This window comes from Adiantum capillus-veneris, chromosome 5, assembly GCF_014529385.1.
Source record: "Adiantum capillus-veneris isolate H3 chromosome 5, ASM1452938v2, whole genome shotgun sequence".
NCBI classification, from domain to species: domain Eukaryota; kingdom Viridiplantae; phylum Streptophyta; class Polypodiopsida; order Polypodiales; family Pteridaceae; genus Adiantum; species Adiantum capillus-veneris.
Window position 1 is genome coordinate 165,390,457 of NC_140935.1, and position 27,285 is coordinate 165,417,741.

The window sequence follows — 27,285 nt, forward strand, 5'->3', positions numbered from 1 at the left end:
TTTTTATGGGATCCAAATGCAACAGTCATTTCGTCTTTCAATTCTTGCACTCAAACAAGTCAAGTACAAATTAATCAATAAATTCCAGTTCATAAAGTCGTACAGTAGAATACTATCAGCCCAGCAGTATCCCTGAAACCCAAAGGGACATCAATGACTCTATATCAAAAATCGGGGTAATCCGTTGACAAAGGAGCGGAGTGACTCCCCTCTTGTGCATGTCTACTGCACTAGATTCACCCATGCTAAAATCGGGGTTCTATCGGAGTAGACTATGCTAGACTGAATGCTTCAAGGTAAAGTTCAAAAATCTGAGGAGTATATGCTACGTTCTCCTCCTCCATCCACTTCGCATCCAATGCAGGATAATTCTTGAATTTAACCAAGAACCGCCTAATCACTTTACCTTTAATCTTTCTATCTTTATGTGCGAATATCTATTCTAGAACGAGTATCTCCTCGCTTTCCTCCACTTGGGGTTGCTCAGCTGGCTTCCTATCATCGGACACATCGCCTTTAAAAAGCTTCAAGAGACTCGGATGAAAAGCATTGTGAATTCTCCAAGTATCGGACAGCTTCAGTCTAAAGGAGACATCATTTATCCTTTCTTTTATCTGGAAAGGTCCATAGTATCTCATGCTAAGCTTTGGAAAAAGCCGCTCCTTTCCCTTTTTCTTTCTCAGGCGTGGCTTCTCAAAGCGTAAGAGAACCCAATCGTCTTCCTTTAATTTCAAATCGCGACGGTGTCGATCTGCTGTTGTCACAAACTGCTGACATGTCAAGCCCTGAAGAATGGAGCCAACTTGCATATCACGACCGAGGGGCCTAAACCCTAAGTGAAGAGGCAGAAGCAGCAAAAGATGGACCCGGATTTTGCGTTGACTTGTTGATGTGGCAAATTGTACGGAATCCCGTGAATTGCCCTTGCATGGTGACGCGGCAGAGTGTACGGATTTCCGTGTTTTGCGCTGGTTGCTGAGTGAGTTGTACAAATTTCCGTGATTTACGTTAGCAGCTTGTGGGTGTTACTTTTAGACCAGATGCTTTTGAGTTTAAAGGCTTTTTATGTAAACTGCTTTTGGGCCTAAGGCCTTTAAATATGAGGCCATGGGCTCATTCTCTAGCATACTTCTTGGAGAAGGTGCAGAGTTTGGAGAACCAACATGTATTGAGTTGATGCAATATAAAGAAATATCGAAAGGGGTGCCAAGGTTTGGGGCCAATACTCTCTGAGGTGGAATTCCGCCACTCTGTGTCGCGTGTCGTCTCTCTCCTTCACTTACAGTTGTTATTGAAGTGCCAAAAGTCTATTCAATCTGTTATTTTCTATTGGCACATGGTGCCCACTTGTGACAGTTGCCTTCTTGTGCCTTTCTTGAGATTTCGCTAAAGCCTCTTAGACCTTGGCAAAAGCAATGTCCAAGTCCCTCATGTGCTGGTCGGCTTCAAAAATCTTATCTTTTGTGCTTAGGAAGGGTAAAACCTTCGTAGCTCCGTCAATAATCTCAAATGGCGCCTTTCGAGTCGAAAAGTGGATCGTGTTATTGTAGGCAAATTCCACCTGCAAAAAATTTTCCCATTGAGTCTTTTGATAAAAAATGTAAGACTTCAATAAATGTAGGACTTCAATGTAAGACTTCTCAGATTGCCCATCTATCTGCGGGTGGAAAGATGACGAGAACTGCAGCCGAGTGCTGATGTTCTCTTAAATAGCCTTCCACAACATACTCGTGAATCGGGGATCTCTGTCAGAGACAATTGTCTCAGGCATGCCACGTAATCTAAATATCTGGGCAATGAACAGTCTCGCTAAATGTTCCGGCTTGACTGTTTTCTTCACTGGAATGAAATGAGCTTGCTTGCTAAGTTTGTCAATAACACTCCAGATACCATCGTGCCCACTCTGTTTCTTCGAGAGATCAAAAATGAAATCCATAGCAATACTTTCCCACGGGCGGTGGGAATGGGTAAAGGTTGTAACAATCCCTATGCTTTATGCATGTCAAACTTGACCTTCTGGCATACCAAGAAACTGCGTACAAAATCGTCTACATCCTTCTTGAGTCTCGGGCAAAAAAAAGTACCGCTAACCTTTCAAGGTGGTATCAATGCTCCGCGATTTCCGGAATTTAGGGTTTTTGGCAAAAATTAGGGTTTGCAGGAATTTTAGGGTTTCTGGCAGAAATTAGGGTTTCTGCTGTCAGCCACGTCATCACTTTGTGACATCTTTCCTTGAGAGAAGAGTGGACTGTCACCAGGAGGTGTATTTTTCCTGTTGCCTTCTCTAAATATGTACTACATATTTTTCTTTATTTTATTTTTACTTGTTTTTCTCGGAACCCTTGAAAAGGTGCAAGTGGACATTGCATGGCCAATGTGAACTACATATTTCTCTTTATTTTATTTTTACTTGTTATTCTCGAAACCCTTGAAAGGTGCAAGTGGACATTGCATGGCCAATGTGAAACGGCTCAGGCCGAATAGGTTTCTCACATCGGGAGTCTAGGACGATCAGTGTGGGACTAGTCGGGCCAGTTAGCACTGAATTTTGATGAGTATGAAAGCCTGTGTGCGCCAAATGAAGTCTAGGCCACTCGGAAAGTCACAACTTTATAAGTGAGTGGGAATTAGGGAATTAACTCATAGGGCCAAACTGGACACTTGGCAGAAGGAGAGCTATCTGCAAGACACCTCAGCAAGAGGGGGCACCCATTTTTAGGTTGAGGCTGATTTTTGCTCCATTAGTCACCTACAGTGTGTGTGTGAGTAGTGGGTGCAGGTTGACAGCTTTAATGGAAAGCTTGCCTTCTCCTTTGTCTCATGTAGCGCGATGATTTGCTCTCGTGCATCTCTCTCGCCACTTTGGCACATATGGTAATGCCCCCACTAGCTGGGCTACTCACATGAATATGTACAGTTCCGAGGGTTTATGCGTATTTGCCAAGGCAAGAGCCTTCTGACAAGAACCAGATTAGCTAACTGCTAATCCGCCACAGGTACGCACAATTCCATCGCGGAAGATTGCGAGTTTGGAGAGTTTTCTCGCGTGAAAACTCGTCCAATTCACAAACGAACCGTCCCATTGCGTGTGGGAGCCCTTGGGACATGTGTAGGCGTGCTTGCTCCACTAAAAACAATCTGAAACAGAGAATTACAGCCTGCTGTGTTTTTTTGCAGGTTTATGGTTTCGCACCTAAACTGCAAGAGAACACAAGGGGAGCTCTGTGAGAGCCTTGGGATGCGTGTAGAGGGTTTTGGGCACCCAACAACAGAAAAACAAAGAATTACAGCATGCTAAAATTCTGTTACAGCTCATCAAAAAGCTTCTAAATTGCGAGGGAATCTGTCCTAGACAGGTGTTTTGACCTACACAGGTTCTGGCGCCGTTATGTTGCCAAAATGAGGTCGGAAACCTGCATTTTCAGCCCTCGCCACGCTTGGATAGCTTTGCGAGAGTTTGACCTAAGTATACAGATCGTCAACTATTAATTTTTTAAAAAAATACCAAAAGGGGCGCCAATTTTGGGGCCTACAGGGTGTCGGTCTCGTGTGCGCAGTGACATTCTAGTGGCTGGACACAATTGTGTTCTCGTTTCTTCACAGTGCTCTGTGTAAAGTTAACAAGTACTTGAAAAGCCGGTTATATGGACCACCATGTTCGTGCATTTCCTTTCAAGCATGATGCTTTGGAGTGCTCTGAATCGCGCTCTCCAGAGAAAGCTACGTCAAATTGTTGAATAAAGGCTAAAGCATTTAGGAGATCTGGAAACCCTGAAAAGGTTTCAAACTTTATTGTCTATCCACCCTCCTTGAATTCCTTGGTCTTCTTACTCGAGAAAATCATATTGGTTGGCTCTGTAAAAGTGATTCATCTTTGAATGAAACATATGGTCATCGGAGTCCTTCATTAATTTCGGCCCCTCTGAGAGCACCTGTATTTGATCCAACAACACATGTAAAAGGTCATCGGATCTTGCTTGGTTGTCGATCACTTACCCAACATCTTAGCCAATGCCTATCAAAGGTCGTTGGATCTTGCGTGTGGTGCGTGCACACACCCAAGATCATAATCTTATTGATCATAAATCTGTACAAAAGAATCCTCCGTTAATCCTTTCGCCCTTTTTTTTTCGACACACCGGAGGGCCCACAAGGAGAGATATCCCTTCCACAATGGCCACCTAATTAATGCACCACGTGCTAGGAACGACGGAAAAAACTCGTAGAATCCAGCTAGGAACCTCCTCCTCGGGTGACCCACCCGAGGAGGAGGATGCACTCAAGTGTCCAAGGGCAAGAGCCCTAGCAACGTGAACACCAAGGTGAGCACACGGTGTCCCTCTAGAGTGTGACCCAATGGAGGATTTAAACCCACAACCCATAGGTTGAGAGGCCAAAGCCTTACCGTTAGACCAACTCCGTTAATCCCGTCGCTCCTTGAGTAGCTTGATTACTAAAATTCAAGACCCAAAGCTTTGTTCTTGTGCTCCAATTGGATAGTTCCTTCTTCGACGTCAAATCAAGTATGATACTTGTAAAACCATGGCATAGAACATCACATCCTCCCAATCCATAATGTAGAAGTCGACTGGATCTATAAATGTCTGAATTGTAGTCGAAGCGATTGATGATGTGTAGGTTCCATTAACCATTTGTGCTTTTCAATGTGTCCCTTTGACATATTCTTCAATACCTAATCTTGCACCTAATTCTGGGAAGAGAAAATTTGCATAGAGCTTGAGTCGAAGAGGATAAGGGTATCTTGATCTTTCACTGTTTCCATAGCTTTGGATGGTTTGGACGAGTTTTCAAGCGAGAAAACTCTCCGTTTTTGCAATTTGTCACGATGGAACTATGAATGCCTATGGGGAATTAGCAATTAGCTAATCTCGTTCCTGTTCAAAAGGCTCTTGCCTTGGCAAGTGTACATAAAACCCACAAGACTATACATAGTCATTTGAGGAGCCCAACTAGTGGGGCATTACCATGTGTGCAAGGGAGAGAAAGGTGCACGAAAGCGGAATCATTGCGCTACATGAGAAAAGGGAAGTGCAGCGCATGGAGAAAGTACAAGATCAAGAAGCTCTCATCTTCTGTGACGGAGGAGCCAGGGCCAACTTCATTTCACTTAAATTGGCGGCTCGACTTGGAATTACGTCAGACAGAATGGAGCCACACGCGGATGCAATTCTAGCGGGGCACCCGGAAGGGATGTCGTCATTACACCCTTCATTGGCAAACTCCGTTTGCATTGTCAAGGGTATTTAGGGCACGAAGACTTTTATATCATGCCTTCCGAAGGGTGTGACGTTATAACCGGTTCGTACATCGTAGAGGGCAGTACTATTTCAATTACCTGTTAAAGGAAAGAGAACACAGATGCATCCAACGACTAGAATGTCACTGCCCACACAAGACAGACACCCTGTAGGCCCCAAAGACTTGCGTCCCTTTCGGTATTTCTTTATTCAATTTAAGGTAGACAATCCGACCACTTAGTACAAGCTTTCACAAAGCTGTCCAAACCTGGCGAGGGTTGAAAACGCAGGTTTCCGACCAGTTTCGGCAGCAAAAAAACGCAAAAACCCCTCTAGGTCAAAAGTACATGTCTAGAGCGGATTCCCTTGCTATCAGGAAGCTTTTTGGTGAGCTGTCACAGAAATTCAGCGTGCTGTAATTCTCTGTTTTTCACAATCGGGTGCCCAAAAGCCTGTACATGCATCCCAAGGCTCTCACGAGGCTCCCCTGGTGTTCCCTTGCAGTTTAGGTGCAAAACCCTAAACCTGCAGGAAAACACAGCAGGCTGTAACTCCCTGTTTCGGATCGTTGTTAGCGGAGAGAACACGCCTACACGTGTCCCAACGGCTCCCGCACGCAATGGGACACTTCCTCTGTGAATTGGACGAGTTTTCACGTGAGAAAAACTCTCCAAACTCGCAATCTTTCGTGATGGAACTGTGCGTACATGTGGGGGATTAGCAATTAGCTAATCCGGTTCCTGTTCAAAAGGCTTTTGCCTTGGCAAACGCGCATAAACCCCCAGAACTGTACATATTCATTTGAGTAGCCCAATTAGTGGGGCATTACCATATGTGCCAAAGGGGGTAGAGATGCATGAGAGCAAGTCATCACGCTACATGAGACAGAGGAGAAGGCAAGCTTTCCATGGCACCCTCAACCTCATTTGGGCGCCTCCTCTTGTTGAGGTGTCCTGTAGGCTGCTCTCCTCCTGCCAAGTGTCTAGTTTGCCCCTTTGAGTTAAATCCCTAGTTCCCACTCACTTAGTTGTGACTTTTCGAGTGGCCCAAATTTCATTTGGCGCGCACAGGCTTCCATACTCGTCAGAATTCAGTGTTAACAAGCCCGACGAGTCCCAGACTGACCGACCTAGACTCCCAATGCGAGAAACCTGTTCGGCCACAACCGTTTAACATTGGCCATGCAATCCAAGGAAAACAAGTAAAGGTAAAAACAAAAATAAAAATATCTAGTACTTATTTGCGGAAGGCAACAAGAAAAACACACCTCTTGGTGACACACCCCACCCTTGAAATACTGCAAGCGACCTCGCTTGCATGCCAATAATACATGCGTTATCTCTTGATCACATATATTCTATGATGGGAATCCAAGATATACATGCTTCCGGAAATGTAGCGTTGCACGATTAAAAATCCCACCAACTTGGCTACGACACATATATCAAGCATAGAAGTCTTCTAGTGTACACTCAAGCACAAACTTCTCTAGCTACATTCTGTATGGAAAGTGTAGATACAAATTGCTTAACTACTCTCTTGAGCATCATCAACCATGCTCTTGCCTTGCTCCACAAAGGCTACATCAAGTCACTGTGGGTTCCAACTGAAAGGCTTCAAGATACAATTGCAATAGCTGAGGTGAATCAATCAATTCAGACTGTTCTATCCATTTGGCATCCAACAATGGATAGTTCTTGAACTTCACCAAATAGCGTCTTGCAACCTTTCCTCTAACCTTCCTTTCTTTAGGTGCCAATATCAGTTCAGCAGGGTTGTCCACGTTCGACGTACGGGACGTTCCGTACCGTACCATACGACTCGTACGTTCCGTATATGACTCGTTCAGTTTTTTTTTTTTTTTTTTGGAGGACGATTTTTGGTGTGGGATTGTTTTGCATCTCGACTGCATTTGACCAAGAGCCCAATGGCTGCATTGGCTCAAACAACCATGACCTATGTACGACGAGGCTCGGGTAGTGGATCTACTATGGCCACCAACACTTTGGAGATCATGATTCTTCTTTCCTCGGACATTGCCATTTCCAATGTCCATGGACAGATCTTTCATGTTCTAACTTGTAAGACTTAAGTTACAAGTATTTAGTACCAAGTACTAAGGTTTATGTCATGACTCATATGATCTATCATGTGTAAGACGCATGATTTTTTTTTCCATCGTAAGTTACGTCACCGTACGTCTAATTTGTTTTAGTTCGATTAGTACCGCACGTCTTCGTACGTGTACCCGTCGTACGTGACCGTACATGTCAACTATGTTGTTCAGAAACAAGAATCTCATCCAATTCTTCCACTTCGGCCTGTTCCTCGTTAAGCATATTCTCTAGCACATCACCAATAATTGGTCTTAGAAGGCTGACATGAAAAGCATTATGTATTTTCGAGCCTTCTGGTAGCTTCAATCTATAAGCTACAACGCTGGTCTTTTCTGAAATTTGAAAAGGACCATAATATCGCATATTGAGCTTAGGAAACAAACGTACCTTGCCTTTCCTTTTCCTTAACCTGGCCTTTTCAAAGCGCAAAAGCACCCAATCACCAAGTAAAAATACAAGTTCACGACGGTGACGATCAGCAGCTTTCTTTTGCTTAGCCCGAGTCTTCTCAAGAGCAATCTTAATCTTCCTGTATGTTTCATCCATATCTTACACATATTGGTCTGCCTCAAATATCTTGTCCTTAGTCTGCAAAATGGACGGGACTTTCCTCCCTCCTTCCACTATCTCAAATGGTGCCTTACCTATTGACGTATGCGCAGTGTAACATATTCAACCAATGGAAGATGGTGTTACCAAGTTGCCTTGTGCTCTGACACATAACATTTGAGTAGATCCAAGACAGTAGAATTTGTCTCTTTCGATTGTCCATTGGTTTACGGATGAAACGAAGATGAGAATTTTAGCGTAGTGCCCATATTCTCAAACAGTGCCCTTCCAAAAAAGACTCGTCATACGTGGATCCCTGTCACTAACAACTGACTGAGGCATCCCGTAATATTTAAAGATATTGCTCATGAATATCTTGACCATGTGTTTTGGCTTTATCTTCTTCCTAACAGGAATGAAATGGGTCTGCTTATTGAACCTACAAATAATAGTCCAAATCCCATCATTGCCTGTTTGCGTTCTTGGAAGATCAAAGATAAAAGTCCATCGCTATGCTTTCCCATAGCCTATCAGGGATCGGCAATGGCTGCAACAATCCTGGTTGCTTTTCTCTGTCAAATTTGACTTTTTGACAAACTAAGCATGATCTTACAAATGCGTCAACATCTTGACGTAAAGCTAGCCAATAGAAGAATGCCTCAACCCCTTTCACTGTCGCATCAATTCCACGATGCCCAGCGTAAGGTGGAGCATGGCTTTCCATCAAAATCTTTGGCCGTAACTGTTTAGTAACGCATAACTTTCCATGCATCATGAGAAAGTCATTCTTAAGCATGTAGTGCTCATGATGTTGCCCATCAACAAGCTAGTCATAGATCCTTGCAAAATCTCAATCTTCAGCATATTGTGTCTTCATTTCGTCTACTTCACAATGGTACGGAATTGACATTGTTGAAATTTGGGGCTTTCGTGACAACGCATCAACCACCACGTTCTTTTTCCCTTGCACATGCACAATCTGAAAATGAAACATTGACAAGATGTTTACCCATCGCATGTGCTTCTCAGACAACTTCGTTTGTGTGAGAAAATATCGCAAGGTTTGATGATCTGTTTGGACGACAAAATCAGCCTCACGTGATTGGCCGACTGCGAAGTGCACGGTCCGCTCTCAATGAGTGAAAAGAGAAACAAGGGGAGGCCGGACAAGCCCTTCTTTCTTGGGTTTCTTGTCACTCTTCAAAAACAAGATAAGGAATCGACACGCCCAAGAGGACTTGGGTTACATGCGACCGCAACAAGCAAAAAAATTATGTGGTTCTTTCCTTGAGTGATACAGAACACTACCAAAGCTCTGATACCAATGTAAGGTGCAACGGAAGTGAATGTTGAACTTTGCTCAAGATGAGTGCCTTTAGTGAGAGAGTGCAAATGATAAAAAACAAAGTGGATAAACACTGTGAATGAAGGTGCTGAGACTGAGAGATAGAGAGAAGAATACGACACCAGACAAGTTGTCAAACCCTCCTCTGAAATTTCCAGTTTAGTCCTACTAGGCCGTGAAATCTATGTTAGACTCAAAAAATTCCCCAATCGGATTCTTGTAGCTCATTCTGCAAGAATTATGCAAAAGTAGGTATGGCCGCCTAATGGCGAGAGCGGTCTACTATTGATTGCACAAATCTCTACAATGCTTGGACTTGCCGACAATGAGGACGACGACGAGACGGGTTGAAATCTGAAAACGCTAATGACTAAAATCTGCTAATCTTTATCTGCTGAATTTTGACTCTATGTCGATGGCGACGATGCAACAACGACGCGCTGAAAACGCAAATGCTGAAATCTGCGTTTTCCGGGCTAAAACTGCAAACTACGTTGGATCTGACCGTGCTGCGAGGATCTGCTGCGGGAAGGTGAGATCTGCGAGGTTTGGGACTTGCGGTGCAGAGTCTTGATGCTGAAAACTGAAAACGCTGGTGCTTCTGGTGGTTCCGTCGCGGTGAATCTGCAAAACACCGAGATGTCAGGCTGATCTAAAAACGCTAGGGGCTGATCTAGGTCCTTGATGCAAAAACGCTAGGCTTCTGCTGTTCTGCTATTGCTGGGGCTGATCTGCAATGCAAAACGCCAAGGGCTGATCTTGCGAACAGACTCACAAAAGTGCCAAAACACTTCCTAAGCTAGGCTAACTGAACTGAACTGAACCCATGTCTTGAGGTAGCTTGTCCACGTACATGTGCACGTGACAGAGTCAGAAGAGCTAGAAGAAATGTCAGAAGAAGAAGAAGAAGAAGAACAAGATACTCCTTCAAATCGTACATGCTTCTTCTGCTTTCGTGCCAAGGCAAAAGTAGATTGACGACCCAAATAACCCGGCAAGTCAATTCCTTTCTTCTGCTTTTTGTCAAGTTTTTTGGCTTTGTTGTTCGCGTCAAAAAGCTGGGTAATTCGTGTATCAGTCACCTCTTCCAATTCTTGCTCTCTAAACATTCTCGGAGTAGGAGGTTTCTTGCGTGCCGGTTTGAGGGGTGGTTTTGTGGCCTTCCGCCATTGAGAGTGCACTTCGTCAAAGGTTGTCTGAGTCAAAAATTTGGTAAATTTCGGATTCTTCGCAAGATTGATCATCATCTTTGTCGCATCGTCAACCAATTGTCGACACTCCATCTCTTCAATCTCCGCCTGAGTAGGCAGATGCGGGCTGTACTCGTGAGAATCTTCTTCGTGATCTCTTCCCGCATCCCCAGATGCAGAGGAAGTGGCCTGATCTCTGTTTGAATCCATAAGTGTCGCGAGGAAAGGATCGGCTTTCCCAGTAGAAGAGAAATCGGCCGCGCCTTGATACCACTGTAACAGACTTGGACACTCCAAGTCAAGATTCTACCGCAACACAGCAGAGATACACTTCAAAACAGTTCGCGGTTCACAATTTATTCGACACGGCCCGGCAGGGTTTCGTGCCAAGAGGTGTTGGCCCCAAAGACTGGCGCCCCTTTCAGTATTTCTTTTTGTATTAATCTGTAACTCAAAGTACAAGGGAGTGGGAGGGTTCTCACTCTCAAACTCTGCGTCCAAATGCTCTGAGTTGTGAGAGCCCAACCCACTTCTTTAAAGGTTTACAAGGGATTCCCAAAAGTAGAGCCCCAAAAGCTTTCAGTAAAAAGCTCTTCAAAAATAAAGCAATGCCCAAAAAGCTTCCAATTTTTTCAGCCTTGCGTAGGAAAAGCAAGGTCATTACAACTGCCGCAAATCACGGGATTCCATACACTCAGCCACGTCAACCTGCTGCCGCAATTCCCGCCGCAAATCACACAGGTCCATACACTGCCACGTCAACACTACTGCGGATTTTCCGGGCCTGTTTTACCGGCCAGCCGAGGTGTGTGTATCTGCTGCCCATAGTTTCCAGGGCCATGACACGTAGTCAGTTTGTGACATGACTCCTCTGTAGAACTGTCACAAACTAGACAAAATCTAGGCTTCTTTGCCTTTTTCTTACCCTTTCCGAAGCTACGCTTTTTGCTTCGCTTTTTGCCTTTTTTGTTCTTCGCTCGAGTCAAAAGAGCTAGAAGAACTATCAGAAGTAGAAGAAGAAGAAGAAGTGGGTAGTCCTTCAAATCATACAAGCTTATTCTGCTTTTTCGTCGATGCAAAAGAAGATTGACCACCCAAATAACCCGAGAAGTCAGTCCCTTTCTTGTGCTTATTGGATTTGTTGTTTGCGTCCAAGAGCCGGCTGATCTGTGTCTGAACCACCTCTTGTAATTCTTACTCTATAAACATCCTCAAAGAAGGAGGTTTCTTGATTGCCGGTTTGATGGGTGGTTCTGTGGCTTTTTGCCACTCGGCGTGCACTTCTGCGATGGATTGTTGTGACAAAAATTTTGCAAATTTCGCTTCATTCACAATTTTAATCATTTGCTTTGTTGCCTCGTCAACCAATTGTCGACGTTCCATCTCTTCAATCTCGCACTAAGTAGGCCGAAGTGGGCCATACTCTTCCTCTATTTGCTCATGAAAATCTTCTTTGTGATCTCCTCTCGCATTCACAAATGCAGAAGAAGTCGATTATTTCTTGTTGGAATCCATAAGTACCGCGAGAAAAGGATCGGATTTCCAGGTAGAAGAGAAATCGGCCGCGCTCGGATACCACTGTATGGACACATGGCGGCTCTACAACAATTTGCCACTATCAGCCGAAAGAGGGGGCGCCCAAATTGAGAGAGGAGGCTGATTTGCAACTTATTGTGCTTTACAATGTGTGGGTGAGTAGTGGGTGCAAGTGATCACAGCTTTAATGGAAAGGCTTGCCTTCTCCCTTGTCTCATGCAATGCAATGACTGGCTTCACGTATCTCTCTCTCCCCTTTGGCATATATGGTAATGCCCCCCAAATGGGCTACTCAGTTGACCATGCACAGTTCTCAGCTAATCCGGTTTCTTGCCTTCTAAACAGAAACCGGATTAGCTAATTGCTAATCCCCCACAGTGTACACACAATTCCATCGCGAAGGATAGCGAAATCGGAGTTTTCTCACGTGAAAACTTGTCCGATTTGAAGGGGAACTGTCCCATTGCGAGTGGAAGCATCTGAGACACACATAGAAGTGTTCGCTCCGCTTGAAACGGTTCAAAACAGAGAATTAGAGCCTGCTGTGATTTTTGCAAGATTAGGGTTTCGCACGTAAATTCCAAGGAATCACCAAGGGAGCCTCAAAAAAGGCCTAGGGATGCATGTCATGGGTTGTAGGCACCTTACAATGGAAAAACAGAAAATTACAGCACGCTGAAATTGACCTACAGCTCACCGTAAAGCTTCCAGAATGCATGGAAAAGCATCCTAGGCATGTACTTTTGACCTACCGGGATTTTGCGTCATTATGCGACAAAATTGGGTCAAAAACCTATGATTACAACCATGGACAGGTCCAGACAGCTTGGTGGGAGTTAGGTGAAAGTGATCGGATCGTTTCTTTGCACTAAGAATAAAGAAATACCAAAAGGGGCGTCATTCTTTGGGGCCAACAAGCTTCCAAGCCGTGTTTGAAGTGTCAATTCCCGTTATAGGTTTTTAGTTGCAAAGTTTCTCTGTGTCCTAAAGTCTAAAGTAAAGTTTTGGGTGAAAGCCAAAGTCTACCGCCCTACGGGCGGGTTCCATGGTTCCGTCGCCGAGACAGAATCGCTTTTTCCTCAAGAAGTGAGCCTTGGTCGGTTTTTGGTAAAGACACAGTACAGGAACGCGGGATTACACGCATTATGGAAGAGGGTTCCTCTTCACAAGACAGGTAGGCAATTCCTACAGTGTTTGAGGTGGTGAGAGTTCACGACCACACCTGTCTGTACCTTTTGTTGATGTGAATGCTCCACCTGTACCTTTTGTTGATGTGAATGCTTCACCAATGCAAGGCTTTATGACTAGGCAACTAGAAGATGATGCGTTCAGGACTGAGTTGGTTGTTGTTGTGAATGTGTTTTCTCCACTGATGCAGAACCCAAGGTTTATGGAGTTTTTGCAAGCGCCACCAGTGCCACAGCATACAAGGCAACTCACACAGCCAGTAGAGCCCGTTGATGCTCAAGCCTAGGTACACCATGCGTCCCAGCAAGATAGGGAGCACTCGCACGTTGCGGAGTCAAGGGCTCCAAGATAGGTTCCTTCCGTCCGTGCGTCCGTGAACAGGTGGTTAGGACACCAATTCCACAGGACTTTCCAGTTCAGCCCGCCACCTTTCAAAGTCCACATGTTGCATTAGATGGACAAGGAACCAATTTCCAAGCAATGCATCAGGTTTTTTCAGCACCCACGGTACCTCCTGGGTATTTCGGGGGTGAATCTGAATTCCAAAGTAACAATAAAGTTTCGACGCCTGTCATGTATCTCGCAGGCGATACCATTAACTAGTATCAAGCTTTTTGGGTTAGACGAGTACATTAAGTTAGATGTGCAAGTCTTCAACCCTACGGACTACAATGACAATGTTAGAATAGCTTTAGCGCAAGAAATGAACCACAACAAAGGTAAGCCGAAGGAGAACAAGTCAAGTACCCCTCAAGACCAACCGAATGGTAAAAACGGTAAGACCAATGATAAGCATAACAATAATTCTTCTTCTCAATCTTGTTCTACACCTAGAGCACAGAACTCTCACAATGATAATAAAGAAAAGGCTTAAACTCGGGACATCTCTAAGTTGACCCTTGATGAAAAATCTGATCAAGGAAATTTAGGAGGTAGGTTAACTCTTGAAGAACAAAAAGAAAGATGTTTTGAATGTAACAGTACAAGTCACATAAAACGAGTTTGTCGTAAGAAAGCACCTAAAGAACCCACAGAGTCCACATCCTTTGTTACTGCAATCAGTGAGAACACTAATGTATCCCAAGTTTCTTATGATCATATAGATGAGTCTCTCATGCAGTGTTATGGTCATGTAAATAGTCAACGCATTGTGATCTTGTTTGATTCGGTTAGTACGCATGATGTGATCAGTGATTCTCTCGTTAAAGAGCGCTCGTTTAGCAGCTCTTCTAATAGATCCCATTGTGATCTCTGGATTTGTTCTAGAGAGCGCTCGTTTAGCAGCTCTTCCAATAGATCCCACTGTGGTCTCTGGATTTGTTCTAAAGGCATGCACTCTTCTTTCACACATGAATGTCCTGATGTGACAGCGTTAGTTCAAAATGTCAGGTTTCGACGTAGGCAAACATTCTTTCTATGTTTCACTTCCAGATTATGCATGTGGAAGGCAAGAAGAATGTTGTGGCTGATACGTTATCAAGAAAGTCACAAATTTCAGTTGTGTCAATTCCTTGTCATCATGAGCTTGATGACATGAAGGAACAATATGCTATTGATGAAGATTTTGCAAGGATCTTTGAACAGTTGCAAGATGGGCAATGTCATGAGTATCTACCTCCTCAGAGACGCTTTTATGATGATGCATGGCAGACTGTGTCACTAGGCCATTGCAACATAAGGTCATCGTAGAAAGTCATGTCCCACCGTATGCAGGGCATCTGAAACCGGCCTGTTCAATCCAAAAAAGGGCGGTAGACTTTACTTTAAACCTTGATTTAGCTTTCACCCATTATTAGTCGTCTATTTTACCTGTACTTTCAAGACACAACAAAGGGGAGAGGGATACAGGCTGCTAGATTGCACCTGTATGAGTGGACAGACACCAGATTGGCCCCTAACTTAGGCGCCCCTTTCGGTATTTCTTTATTGTTCAAAAGAGAGAATAAACGCTGTGGTTCCTACAAGCTGCCCCGCACAAACTCGGCTGAATTTCCACTGTTCCAGCCCGATTTCGGCAGCATAACTGTACTAGAACCCTTCACGGTCAGTATTCCCACGCATTGAATAACTTTCCCGACGCATACGGGCACTTTGCAAAACCTGGCGAGAATCTGCAGCACGCTGAATTCTCTGTTTTCAGCCCTGAAAATACGCCAGATCGCCTGTACAGCGGTCCCCTTGCGTCCCCGAACCTCCTGGGGGTATTAGGGTCCGTTTAGGGCCAAAACCCTAAACCTGCAAAAATACACAGCAGGCTGTAATTCACTGTTTCGGGCTCCGTTTCGCGTGCCGGTCGCATCCGTAGCAAGTCCTCGAGCTCCCGCACCTGTAGGGCTACTTGCCCTTTGAATCGGACGAGATTTCTGGCGTGAAACCTCTCCGAATTCACCTGTACCTGCGGGGGGATTAGCCGCTAGCTAATCCAGTACCTGTGCAAGAGGCTCTTGCCTCGGCAATCGCGCATGAACCCACACAACTGTACATTGGTCAAATGAAGAGCCCACTAGAGGGGCATAACATACTGCCAAAGGGGAGAGAGAGGGCAGTGCGTAGCGTGCAGGGCATCACTCCTGGCACCGCACTGTGCATAAGAGGGAAAGCAAGCACTCCATAGCTCTTAACCTGTGACAAAAGCTGCAAATGAGCCTCTCCCAGCTTAAAATTCAGCACCAACTCTCTCTTGCATTAGAAACTGCACCAGAATGTGCCACTTGGCACATTTACAAGCATTTTCCCGTTTCGGGGTTGCCGCCTAAAAATATCCCAACCGGTTGCCCAGTTGACTTCACGGCAGAGTAAGAAAATGTTCCCTTTGTCATTCCGAAGGTAATGACGCCAACACATTTTCAGGTCCCAAAATAGCAGTTCCCTAAATTTTAGGAGATGCTGCCATTGTATCTTTCTAGGTCATCCGACCCTCTTTGTACACTGCGGCCACATCCAGAACTGAAATGTAGCCTCTGTAGCAAAGGATTCCACTTTGGCTAGTCAATGACCCCACTTGGCTAACCATAGTCCTTGTCCAACCTTAGTGCTCTCTTGCCCTCAGGCCTGGACTCCCTCTGGACAGTTCCACACTAGCTATGCAATGCAGGGCAGTTAGATTTCCCGAGGGGTGTTTCCAAAAAGTGAAAGTAAATAGATAATAAGAAAGAAATCAACAAAAAGGATAGATAGTAGTCACACGCTGGTGACATACCCCCCTCTTGAAATCTCAAACGTCCTCGTTTGCATCTATGTCGTACATGCTTACTGTCAACACTGATGTATTCAACACCTGTCGACACATATACGACACATACATGCTCATTGTCAACCCTGGTGTATTCAACACCTCGTCGACTCATGTATTGCCTGCGTGTGAACCCTGTCCCAATGACATAGTGGTAGCTTCGCACTGTGCCATTGCTTTGAGTCACTAACTTTCCAATGACAAAATGGTAGCTGCACATTTTGCCACTGTCTTATAGTACACGTTGGATCCCGTAACACTTTCGAGCATACCCAAACCGACAGTTTAAGAATGCAGTTACACATGTACTCTTCAATAGAAGCAATCACTGTATCCTTGACAAACTGACAAGAAATACTCACTTCTATAGCACTAACCAAACTTTTGGACATTCCATAAGAGCAATTGCCAAACTGACAATCTGTAGAGCTGTAACATTCATGTAACAGGTATTTCATTTGAGCTCACTTTAAATACCATGTACATCATTTGTTTCAAAAGCCATTGTCACACTGACAATCCATGTAGTTTTGAAACTCAAGGGGTCAAGGTAGGTTGCAAATCGAAGGCTTCCAGGTAAAGTGATAACACAGTTGGTGACTCTGCAAGTTCACCTTCTTCCATCCACTTAGCATCCATTGGTGGATAGTTTCTGAACTTTACCAAGTAACGCCTAGCAACCTTGCCTTTCACTTTCCTTTCTTTGTGTGCCAAAATCTGTTCAGGGAGCAAGATCTCGTCAAGTTCCTCGACTTCCGGCTGATCTTCAGTTGGCATATCTTCTGGCACATCACCCACATAGGGTCTGAGAAGACTCACATGAAACGCATTGTGAATCTTCCAACTGTCAGGCAATTTCAGCCTATATGCAACATCACTGATTATGTCGCATACTTGAAAAGGCCCATAGTAACGCATGCTGAGCTTTGGAAAGAGTCTTTCCTTGCCCTTCATCTTCTTTAACCTTGCCTTTTCAAACCGAAGAAGCACCCAATCACCAAGTGAATATACCACTTCACGACGGTGACGATCAGCTGCTTTCTTTTGCTTTGCCTGAGTCCTTTCTAAGGCCACTTTGACCTTCTTGTACATTTCATCCATGTCTTGAACATACTTATCTGCTTCAAATATCTTGTCCTTTGTATGCAGTATGGGAGGAACTTTCTTGCCACCTTCAACTATCTCAAAAGGTGCCTTGCCAGTTGATGAATGCACTGTATTATTGTATGCATACTCCACCAATGGCAAATACTGCTCCCACTTTCCTTTATGCTCTGACACATAGCACTTCAGCAGATCTAGGACGGTAGAATTTGCCTCTTCTGACTGCCCATCTGTTTGAGGATGAAATGACGAAGAGAATTTGAGCGTGGTACCCATATTCTCAAACAAGCCTTTCCAGAACAAACTAGTCATGCGTGGATCACGGTCGCTAATAATCGACTGTGGCATGCCATGATACTTGAAAATATTGCTCATAAACAAGCGTGCCATCTGATCTGGCTTTATCTTCTTCCTGACAGGAATAAAATGAGCCTGTTTGCTGAATCTGCAAATAATGGTCCAAATACCATCATTTCCTGTCTGCGTTCTCGGAAGATCAAAGATAAAATCCATAGCAATACTTTCCCATGGTTTATCTGGAATAGGTAGTGGTTGCAATAACCCTGGTGCCTTTTGCCTGTCAAACTTGACCTTTTGGCATATTAGGCATTCTCGCACAAAGGCATCCACATCCCTTCTCAATGTAGGCCAATAGAAGAATGTCTCTACCGCTTTAACTGTAGCATCGATACCACGATGCCCTGCATACGGTGGGACATGACTCTCTTCCATAACTTTGCGTCGCAATGGCTTTGTGACACACAATCTGCCATGCATCATCATGAACCCGTCTTTAAGAAGATAGTGTTCATGACGTTGTCCATCCATTAGTTGCTCGAAGACCCTTGCAAAATCTTCATCATTTGCATACTGTTCTCTCATATCATCAAGTTCATGATGATAAGGAATCGACACAGCTGAAATTTGTGGCTTCCTTGACAAGGCATCAGCCACAACGTTCTTCTTGCCTTCCACATGCACAATCTGAAAATGGAACATGGACAAGATATTTGCCCATCGCATATGCTTCTCAGATAACTTTGTCTGTGTCAAGAAGTATCGCAAGGTCTGATGGTCCGTTTGGACAACAAAGTCTGCACCTAGCAGGTAGTGTTTCCAACTTAAGAGCGCATGAATCACAGCCAGTAACTCTTTCTCATAGACCTGCATGGTCATCTCTGGCCCTTGCAAAATTCTGCTCTCATAGGCTACTACCCTGCCATCTTGCATTAGCACAGCACCAATGCTACTACCGCAGGCATCACACTGGACCACAAATGACTTCCTAAGATCTGGCAACACAATGACTGGATCTGAAGTCATCTTTTCCTTTAAGAGATTAAAAGCTGAAATCTCTTTCTGTGTCCATCTGAAGGTGACTGCCTTCTTTTGAAGAGCATGTAAAGGTGAAGCAATCTCAGCGAAATTTCGGATAAACCTTCTGTAATAGGAGCATAGTCCCAAAAAGCTTCGGACATCATGCACCGTCTTCAAATTTGGCCATGACTTGATCGCTTCAACTTTTGCAGGATCCATTCTGACACCGTCCTTTGAGACAATGTGTCCCAGAAAGTGAATCTCTTCCAGAAAAAACTCACTTTTCTTTGCATTGATGAGCAACCTATGACTGCGTAGCTCTTTGAACACAATGGCCAAGTGATGCCTATGCTCCTCTTCATTCTTTGAATAGACTATCATGTCATCAAAGAACGTACCAACAAACTGCTGGTGTGGACGGAAAATTCTGTCCATCATCCTATTAAACGTAGCAGGAGCATTTGTGAGACCAAAGGGCATCACTAAAAATTCGTAAAGGCCAAACGTCGTTCTAAAAGCAGTCTTGTGCACATCCTCTGATCTAATGCGGATCTGATGGTACCCACTCTTTAGATCTATCCTGCTAAACATAGCTGCTCCTTTTAATTTGTCCATAATATCATCAATTCTAGGTATAGGGAACCTATTCTTGATGGTATTCTTGTTCAGTGCACGGTAGTCGATGCACATACGCCATGAGCCATCCTTTTTCTGCACCAACAACACTGGAGAACAGAATGGAGATGAACTGGGCTGAATCAGCCCCTTTTCTAACAGCTCCTGTACTTGGGCCATTATCTCTTTCTGCTGAGCCGCACTAACCCTGTACGGAGGCTTATTTGGTGGGCTACAGCCTGGCACCAAATCTATCGCATGGTCCTCGGGTCTCTCTGGCGGTAATTGAGACGGTAATGAATCGGAAAAACAGTCACTATACTGTTGTAAAAACATTGACCTTTCTTTATCTAGCACAGATAAATTTGATTCATCACAATCTGACACTTCACGTGCAAAAACCAAGTACGCAGAAAGATGCTTTTTCATTACAGAAGTAATAGCAGAAGCTGATACAGTAGGAATAGACTCCCCTTTAAGCTTTACATCCAGAATGTGAGTCTTTCCCCTGCTCTGTACAGTGATCTTTTTGTTGTAGGCATCCAGGATTCCCTGTACACGAAACAACCAAGGAATACCTAACAACACATCACATCCGTCCAGTGGCATGATGTAAAATTCTTCAGCATCTACATAGGACTGGATATGTAGACGCAACTTTCCAATGATGGGTGTCACAGCCTCTGTATGGCCAGGACATGCCAAACCTGCCTCTGCTGTATACCCCATCTCTTCAGGTCTGATTCCCAACTTTGAAGCCAATTCTGGGGAAATAAAGTTGGCTTTGGCACCTGGATCAAAGAAGATAAGCACTGTTTGATCCCTAACCTTTCCCCATGCTCTGCAAAGCTCACTTGCATCTGAATTTGGCTTGTCGCCCACCATATCTGGCACTAGACCAGCCATGGGCTTCTTTCCTTTCCTGTCCTCCTTGTCTTCAGAATCAGCTGGCCTTTTCTTTGTAGGACAATTGTAAGCAATGTGGCCAGGCTGCTCACATATAAAGCATTTGTTCTCTGTCCTCAGGACCTTCTTTTGCTCTTCTGACTTGCGAGGAAAACGTCTTTTCCATTTCTTTGCGGGTCCTTTTTCTGATTCAGCCGTAGCTTTGTCTTTCCCTGCGTTGGCCGACTCCTGAGTCCCTTTAGGAGCCTCATTGGGAACGTGCTTCTTGGCTGAATTTTTCTTGCCTGATCCTGCCTTGACGCCAGTGTTAAATTCACAATCTTCTCCCTTGAGCAAACCATTGCCAGTGTTTGCTACCTCGATGAGCTGCGTCAAAGTAGTGACTTTGGTCTTTGTGCAGTATTTTCTCAATCCTTTGGGTAGGCCACAACAGTATTTTTCAATCTGTTCTGTCAATGGCACAAACCTATAGGAAGTTACTGGAAGTAGAGCTTTCCAAAACTTCCGATTGTAATCATCCAGATTTCTGCAAGTGGCAGCATTAAGCTGGTGCCATTCTGTCATGACATCTGCTTCGAAATCATCAGATAACCAAGCTGCTGCAAAAATCTGCTTGAAGTAAATCCATGTGGACGGAGCTTGCCCTTGAAGCAATAAAGTTGTCCACCATTGTCCCGCATTCCCTGTCAAGAAAGTGGCTGCCTTGCGGACCTTTGAAGCCTCTGTAAAATTTCCCCCTGCATAGGCCTTGTCAAACTGCTGGAGGAATGAAAGAGCCTTCTTCCTGTCATCAAACCCTGTAAAGGTCGTGAATGACACACCTTTGCCACCTTCTTTGTACGGAGTTGGCCTCTCCAGCGGCGTTAAATTGTCATATGGAAGTGACTGAAACATGGGAACACTATTAGGGTTCATCTTTGTTCCTTGGCCGCTATTAACTTGACCTGGAAATGCCATATTTGGCTGCTGATTTGTAATTCCAGCCATACCAAAATTTGCTTGTGGCATCCCAAATTGTCCCTGAGTGCTTTGAAACCCTGGTTGCATACCCATGACACTGTACATGGGGTTAGGCATCATCGTTTGAGCACCGCCAAACACTGTTCCTGGCGTGTAAAACTGATTTCCAGGTGCATGACCAGCCATGCTCTGGAATACCGATCCACCTCCAAAATAGCCAGGGTGTACTGAAGGTGGTGGGAAGACCTGTTGCATAGCCTGTAAATTGCTTCCCTGCCCATTAGAACCAGCTATAGGCTGCTGAAAGGTGGCGGGCTGAATTGGTACAGCTTGAAAAACTGGCATCTCAGCCACCTGTTCTTGCACCTTAGGCATAGATTGTGGAGACTGCATGTTCTCCGTCAAGTGTACAGGTGTTTCCATTGACTGTGCGGTATGAATCACCTGTGCTCGAGCCTTAACAGGCTTTTGAATATGATCCAGTGACCCAACTTGCTGAGACGGAACAGGAGGTTGCAGAAAGGCTAAAAACCTTGGGTTCTGCATTACTTGTGTGAACATAGCCACAGCAGTAACCAACTGGGTCCTGAATATATCATCATCAGTCTGTGGTGGTCTAGAGGACTCACCCACTTCATGTGTCTGTTGACCCTGTGAAGAGGAAACCTCTTCAGTCACATCATCTGGTCTGTCAGCCATAATTGCAATTCCCTGTGTCTGGTCTATGATCCCCTGTGTCTTCAAGCCCAAAACTGACCAAGGCTCACTTCTATGGAAAAAAGTGATTTAATCCCGTCGATGGAACCATGAAACCGGCCTGTTCAATCCAAAAAAGGGCGGTAGACTTTACTTTAAACCTTGATTTAGCTTTCACCCATTATTAGTCGTCTATTTTACCTGTACTTTCAAGACACAACAAAGGGGAGAGGGATACAGGCTGCTAGATTGCACCTGTATGAGTGGACAGACACCAGATTGGCCCCTAACTTAGGCGCCCCTTTCGGTATTTCTTTATTGTTCAAAAGAGAGAATAAACGCTGTGGTTCCTACAAGCTGCCCCGCACAAACTCGGCTGAATTTCCACTGTTCCAGCCCGATTTCGGCAGCATAACTATACTAGAACCCTTCACGGTCAGTATTCCCACGCATTGAATAACTTTCCCGACGCATACGGGCACTTTGCAAAACCTGGCGAGAATCTGCAGCACGCTGAATTCTCTGTTTTCAGCCCTGAAAATACGCCAGATCGCCTGTACAGCGGTCCCCTTGCGTCCCCGAACCTCCTGGGGGTATTAGGGTCCGTTTAGGGCCAAAACCCTAAACCTGCAAAAATACACAGCAGGCTGTAATTCACTGTTTCGGGCTCCGTTTCGCGTGCCGGTCGCATCCGTAGCAAGTCCTCGAGCTCCCGCACCTGTAGGGCTACTTGCCCTTTGAATCGGACGAGATTTCTGGCGTGAAACCTCTCCGAATTCACCTGTACCTGCGGGGGGATTAGCCGCTAGCTAATCCAGTACCTGTGCAAGAGGCTCTTGCCTCGGCAATCGCGCATGAACCCACACAACTGTACATTGGTCAAATGAAGAGCCCACTAGAGGGGCATAACATACTGCCAAAGGGGAGAGAGAGGGCAGTGCGTAGCGTGCAGGGCATCACTCCTGGCACCGCACTGTGCATAAGAGGGAAAGCAAGCACTCCATAGCTCTTAACCTATGACAAAAGCTGCAAATGAGCCTCTCCCAGCTTAAAATTCAGCGCCAACTCTCTCTTGCATTAGAAACTGCACCAGAATGTGCCACTTGGCACATTTACAAGCATTTTCCCGTTTCGGGGTTGCCGCCTAAAAATATCCCAACCGGTTGCCCAGTTGACTTCACGGCAGAGTAAGAAAATGTTCCCTTTGTCATTCCGAAGGTAATGACGCCAACACATTTTCAGGTCCCAAAATAGCAGTTCCCTAAATTTTAGGAGATGCTGCCATTGTATCTTTCTAGGTCATCCGACCCTCTTTGTACACTGCGGCCACATCCAGAACTGAAATGTAGCCTCTGTAGCAAAGGATTCCACTTTGGCTAGTCAATGACCCCACTTGGCTAACCATAGTCCTTGTCCAACCTTAGTGCTCTCTTGCCCTCAGGCCTGGACTCCCTCTGGACAGTTCCACACTAGCTATGCAATGCAGGGCAGTTAGATTTCCCGAGGGGTGTTTCCAAAAAGTGAAAGTAAATAGATAATAAGAAAGAAATCAACAAAAAGGATAGATAGTAGTCACACGCTGGTGACAGCATCGTGGAATTGATGCGACAGTAAAAGTTAAAGCGGTAGAGACATTCTTTTATTGGCCTATTTTGAGGAGAGATGTGGACGTCTTTGGGCGAGCATACGTGATTTGCCAAAAGATCAAGTTTGACAAGCAAAAGGCACCAGGGTTATTACAGCCACTGTCGATTCCGCATAAGCCATAGGAAAGCATTGTTGTAGATTATTTGCAGATTCAGCAAGCAAGCCCATTTTATTCCTGTAAGAAAGAAGATAAACTCTGAACAGATGGCACAGTTGTTCATGTACGATGTGTTTTAAGTACCATGGTATGCCACAATCGATTGTCAATGATCGTGATCCTCGCATGAGAAGTTTGTTTTGGAGAGTATTATTTGAGAACATAGACACTACGCTCAAATTCTCAACTCCGTTTCATCCACAAATTGATGGATGATCAAAAGAGGCTAATTCTACGGTCTTGGATGTGCTGAAATGTTATGTGTCCGATAATAAGGACAAGTGGGAACAATATTTGCCTATGCTTGAGTATGCTACAACAATACGGTGCATTCGTCCACAAACAAGACACCTTTAGAGATTATTGAAGGTGGCAAAAAGGTTCCTTCCATTTTGCATACAAAGGACAAGATCTTTGAGGGAGATCGAAGAAGATTAAGCTTGCCTTGGAAAAAGACTCAGGCAAAGCAGAAAAAGCTTGCTGATCGTCGTAAATTACTATTTTCACCTAGTGATGGGGTACTTTTACGGTTTGAAAAGGCAAGGTTCAAGAAGATGAAGGGCAAGGAAAAGTTTTTTCCCAAGCTCAGCATGCGTTACTATGGGCCCTTTCAAGTGCTTAATACGATCAACGATGTTGCTTACCTATTCGCACTTGTCCGGCCATTTGGCCCAGCACAAATAATTTAATTGACTTATCCTAAGGCCTTTTCTTAAAAATAATTCTAGGCCTTAGGGTCATTGTTCTAAGAACCTCATCTCATTCATGTGCTCGCACTGACGCACATAATTTTTTGAGCCTGAAATCTGAGGCTACTGTCTATTCCTTATTCAAGGCTCGATTTCCCAATCACTAGGGCTTCATAGTATATTTTTGCTAGGGTGTTCTAAGCCGCATCCGGGCACACCTGAGGCCCTAAAACTACTAGTTCTATTTTGATGTGCACACAATTAAAAAAATAAATATTTTTCTAATAAAGAAATTAATTATTTACAAAAACTGACATTGTTACACTCGCACCAAACAAGAGCAAAACCACAACATGCAAGAAAACACAGCTCAGGCAAACACACACTCACACAACCCACCTACAAGCAACACAGAACACACTCACCTCCATGCACATGCAAACACACACAAATACAAGAACTCGCACACAGGTAGGCATACAAAAAAACAAATAGAAACAAGTAGGCAAACACACAGTCACACAACCCACCTACAAGCAACACACAGAACACACTCACCCCATGCACATGCAAACACACACAAATAGAAGAACTCGCACACAAGTAGGCCTAAAAAAAACAAATAGAAACAAGGAAACTGACCTACCAACCCTCCACCACCATCCCACCCCACCACACCACACCACACCCAACTTTGAAAAGCACACACAAACAAGAGAAGAATGAGAACATGCAAGAAAAACACCCACATCAGCAACACACACACCCCACGCACAAGCAAGCACACATACCACAACCCCACATGCACATGCCAAGTTCACACACATAAATAGAAGAACTTGCATGAACGCAAGCATACAAAAACAAAGAAACCGAAATTACGTACCTAAGTAGAAAAGAAAGACAACAGAAAGCAACGAAAAATGGCGCATGCATCATAGGTGACCCTCAGACGACAGGGCAAGGGAAGGGTGGAGGGGAACGGAGAAAGAGAGAACAAGCCGTCAAGCTGCTTTGCGAGCAGCAAGGGGGCAAAAGCCAGGTTGGCACGCGGGAGGGTACAGCCAGCAGGAGAGCTAGCACGTTCGTGAACCACAAGAAAGGGAGGGTGATGAGGAGAAGGTCACACGGAGCAGGTGTAAGCAGCGCGTTGCCCTAGAGCATTCATCTTCCTTAAGCCAAACACAAAGAGTAGTACACACAAGAATAGAGCTTGAAACAAATTTTCTACCAGAGCCAACAAAAAATCAGCTACAACTCTCTGTGAAGTATTATTTTAATATTGGCCTACACCATTGAAGAACAAACCATGAACTTCTGCCGTAGCAGATTGTTTTTGGGTAGAAAATCAAGTATAAAAATAGACTTACATTAAGTAGCCCTGACATGGCTGAGAAGTCAAACGGATTCTGAAACTTGACTTCCTCCTCTGCAGGAACAGGGTTTCCGCCCTTCTCTGTGGCTGACATGGTGCTAGAAGGTTCTGCACCTTTCTCACTCCCTCCATTTTCTTTGATGCCTACACTCACAGTTAATTTTACAAAATGAACCTTACATTCCAAGGCGCACCTACCAACAGAGCTACCAATACTATTCCAATAACAACAAAAACACAGAATTGAAATAGAACCTTAACCCAGCAAACCAATGGTATACCAATACCAATAACAATAAAAAACAAGAGTAAAGTAAAAAACCTGACCCAATCGCAACCCTTTACTGTTAGAAAAAATGTCACATTAGTAACCCGTTGCATCCATTTAAGCCTGGACAGAGGAAATTGCACAGCAACAGGAGGCATCCTAAAATCTGAGCCCAGCAGTGATAAGGACGAGAAACACCACATTATCATTCAAGAGAGCTGTTACATTGGAATGTGCCGCTACTCCCAGTTTAAAAATAAAAGCAGGTAATGTCCAATGCTTAGACTCGCTTGGCACTCTGATTCAGTAGCCGATGTGTGTGAACACATAAGAATACAAGCATAAGACTCTGCTAATAACCGACTCCAGTATAGTCTGCTAACAAAACATCTACTTAGCTCGTCGACACCTACTTGATTGAAGCATCCGGTGCATTTTTTATGCAGGATGCTACATGCAGGCTTCCAGCTTAAGCAAAGCTCGACTTCGTCTGCTCAGTTCCATGCATAGAAACAAAGAGCAGAGATATTCCCGATCTTGATACAAAAGAGAACGCAGATCCAAACGCGCAAAGTTTATCGAATTAAAAACCTAATTCGAATGATCGGAGTCTTACCTGAAGGTGCAGAAGCCATGAGAGGAAAGAGCGCACCTTCCGCAGCACTCTACAATGGTTTAAGCTTCGACCGATCTAGCGCGTTAAGTATCTTTCCGTCTCTCTCTCTCGCCCCTCAGGATGGGGTTCCTTGCGTGTAAATACACCCTAATCCGCCTTCCTTTGCCCCCTTTCACATGCACGTGGATAAGGTCTTAGAACAAGAGCTGAAATTCATTGCTGGGGAAAAGAGAGTTTATGAAACTCAAGGGTGCGCATTATGTCCGGCATCATTCTTGAGATCTAGGGATGGGGTCACGCATACATCAATTGCAGCACTTTCGCAACAGGCTTGGGCATGGTTATTCTCACGTCACGAAGTTGTGCAGCATGACATCTTTTGCCAACACTCCTTTATATTCTTATGCAAACATTGCCTTCTTTTATTCAACTCGACCAAAAACGGCAGGGTCGGTTCATTTGGCTGCGTTTATTATAAGTAAACAAATAATAATGAGATTCACAAAACTCTGAGGCCCTA

The 27,285-nt window shown here is 44.6% G+C and overlaps 1 protein-coding gene across 1 annotated transcript in view; it reads right to left on the reverse strand.

Moving 5' to 3' along the window:
* The window catches only part of LOC147458498 (ankyrin repeat domain-containing protein 2A-like), a 46,387-nt gene extending 19,463 nt beyond the window's left edge, over nucleotides 1–26,924 (reverse strand). Inside the window, exons 1-2 of the mRNA XM_086513142.1 lie at nucleotides 26,766–26,924; nucleotides 25,877–26,025 (exon numbers count right to left, since the gene is read on the reverse strand). Coding sequence (XP_086369268.1) covers nucleotides 25,877–26,025; nucleotides 26,766–26,784 — 168 coding nt within the window. The 5' untranslated portion in view covers nucleotides 26,785–26,924. The remainder of the gene's footprint in view (nucleotides 1–25,876; nucleotides 26,026–26,765) is intronic.
* Nucleotides 26,925–27,285: the final 361 nt, after the last annotated feature.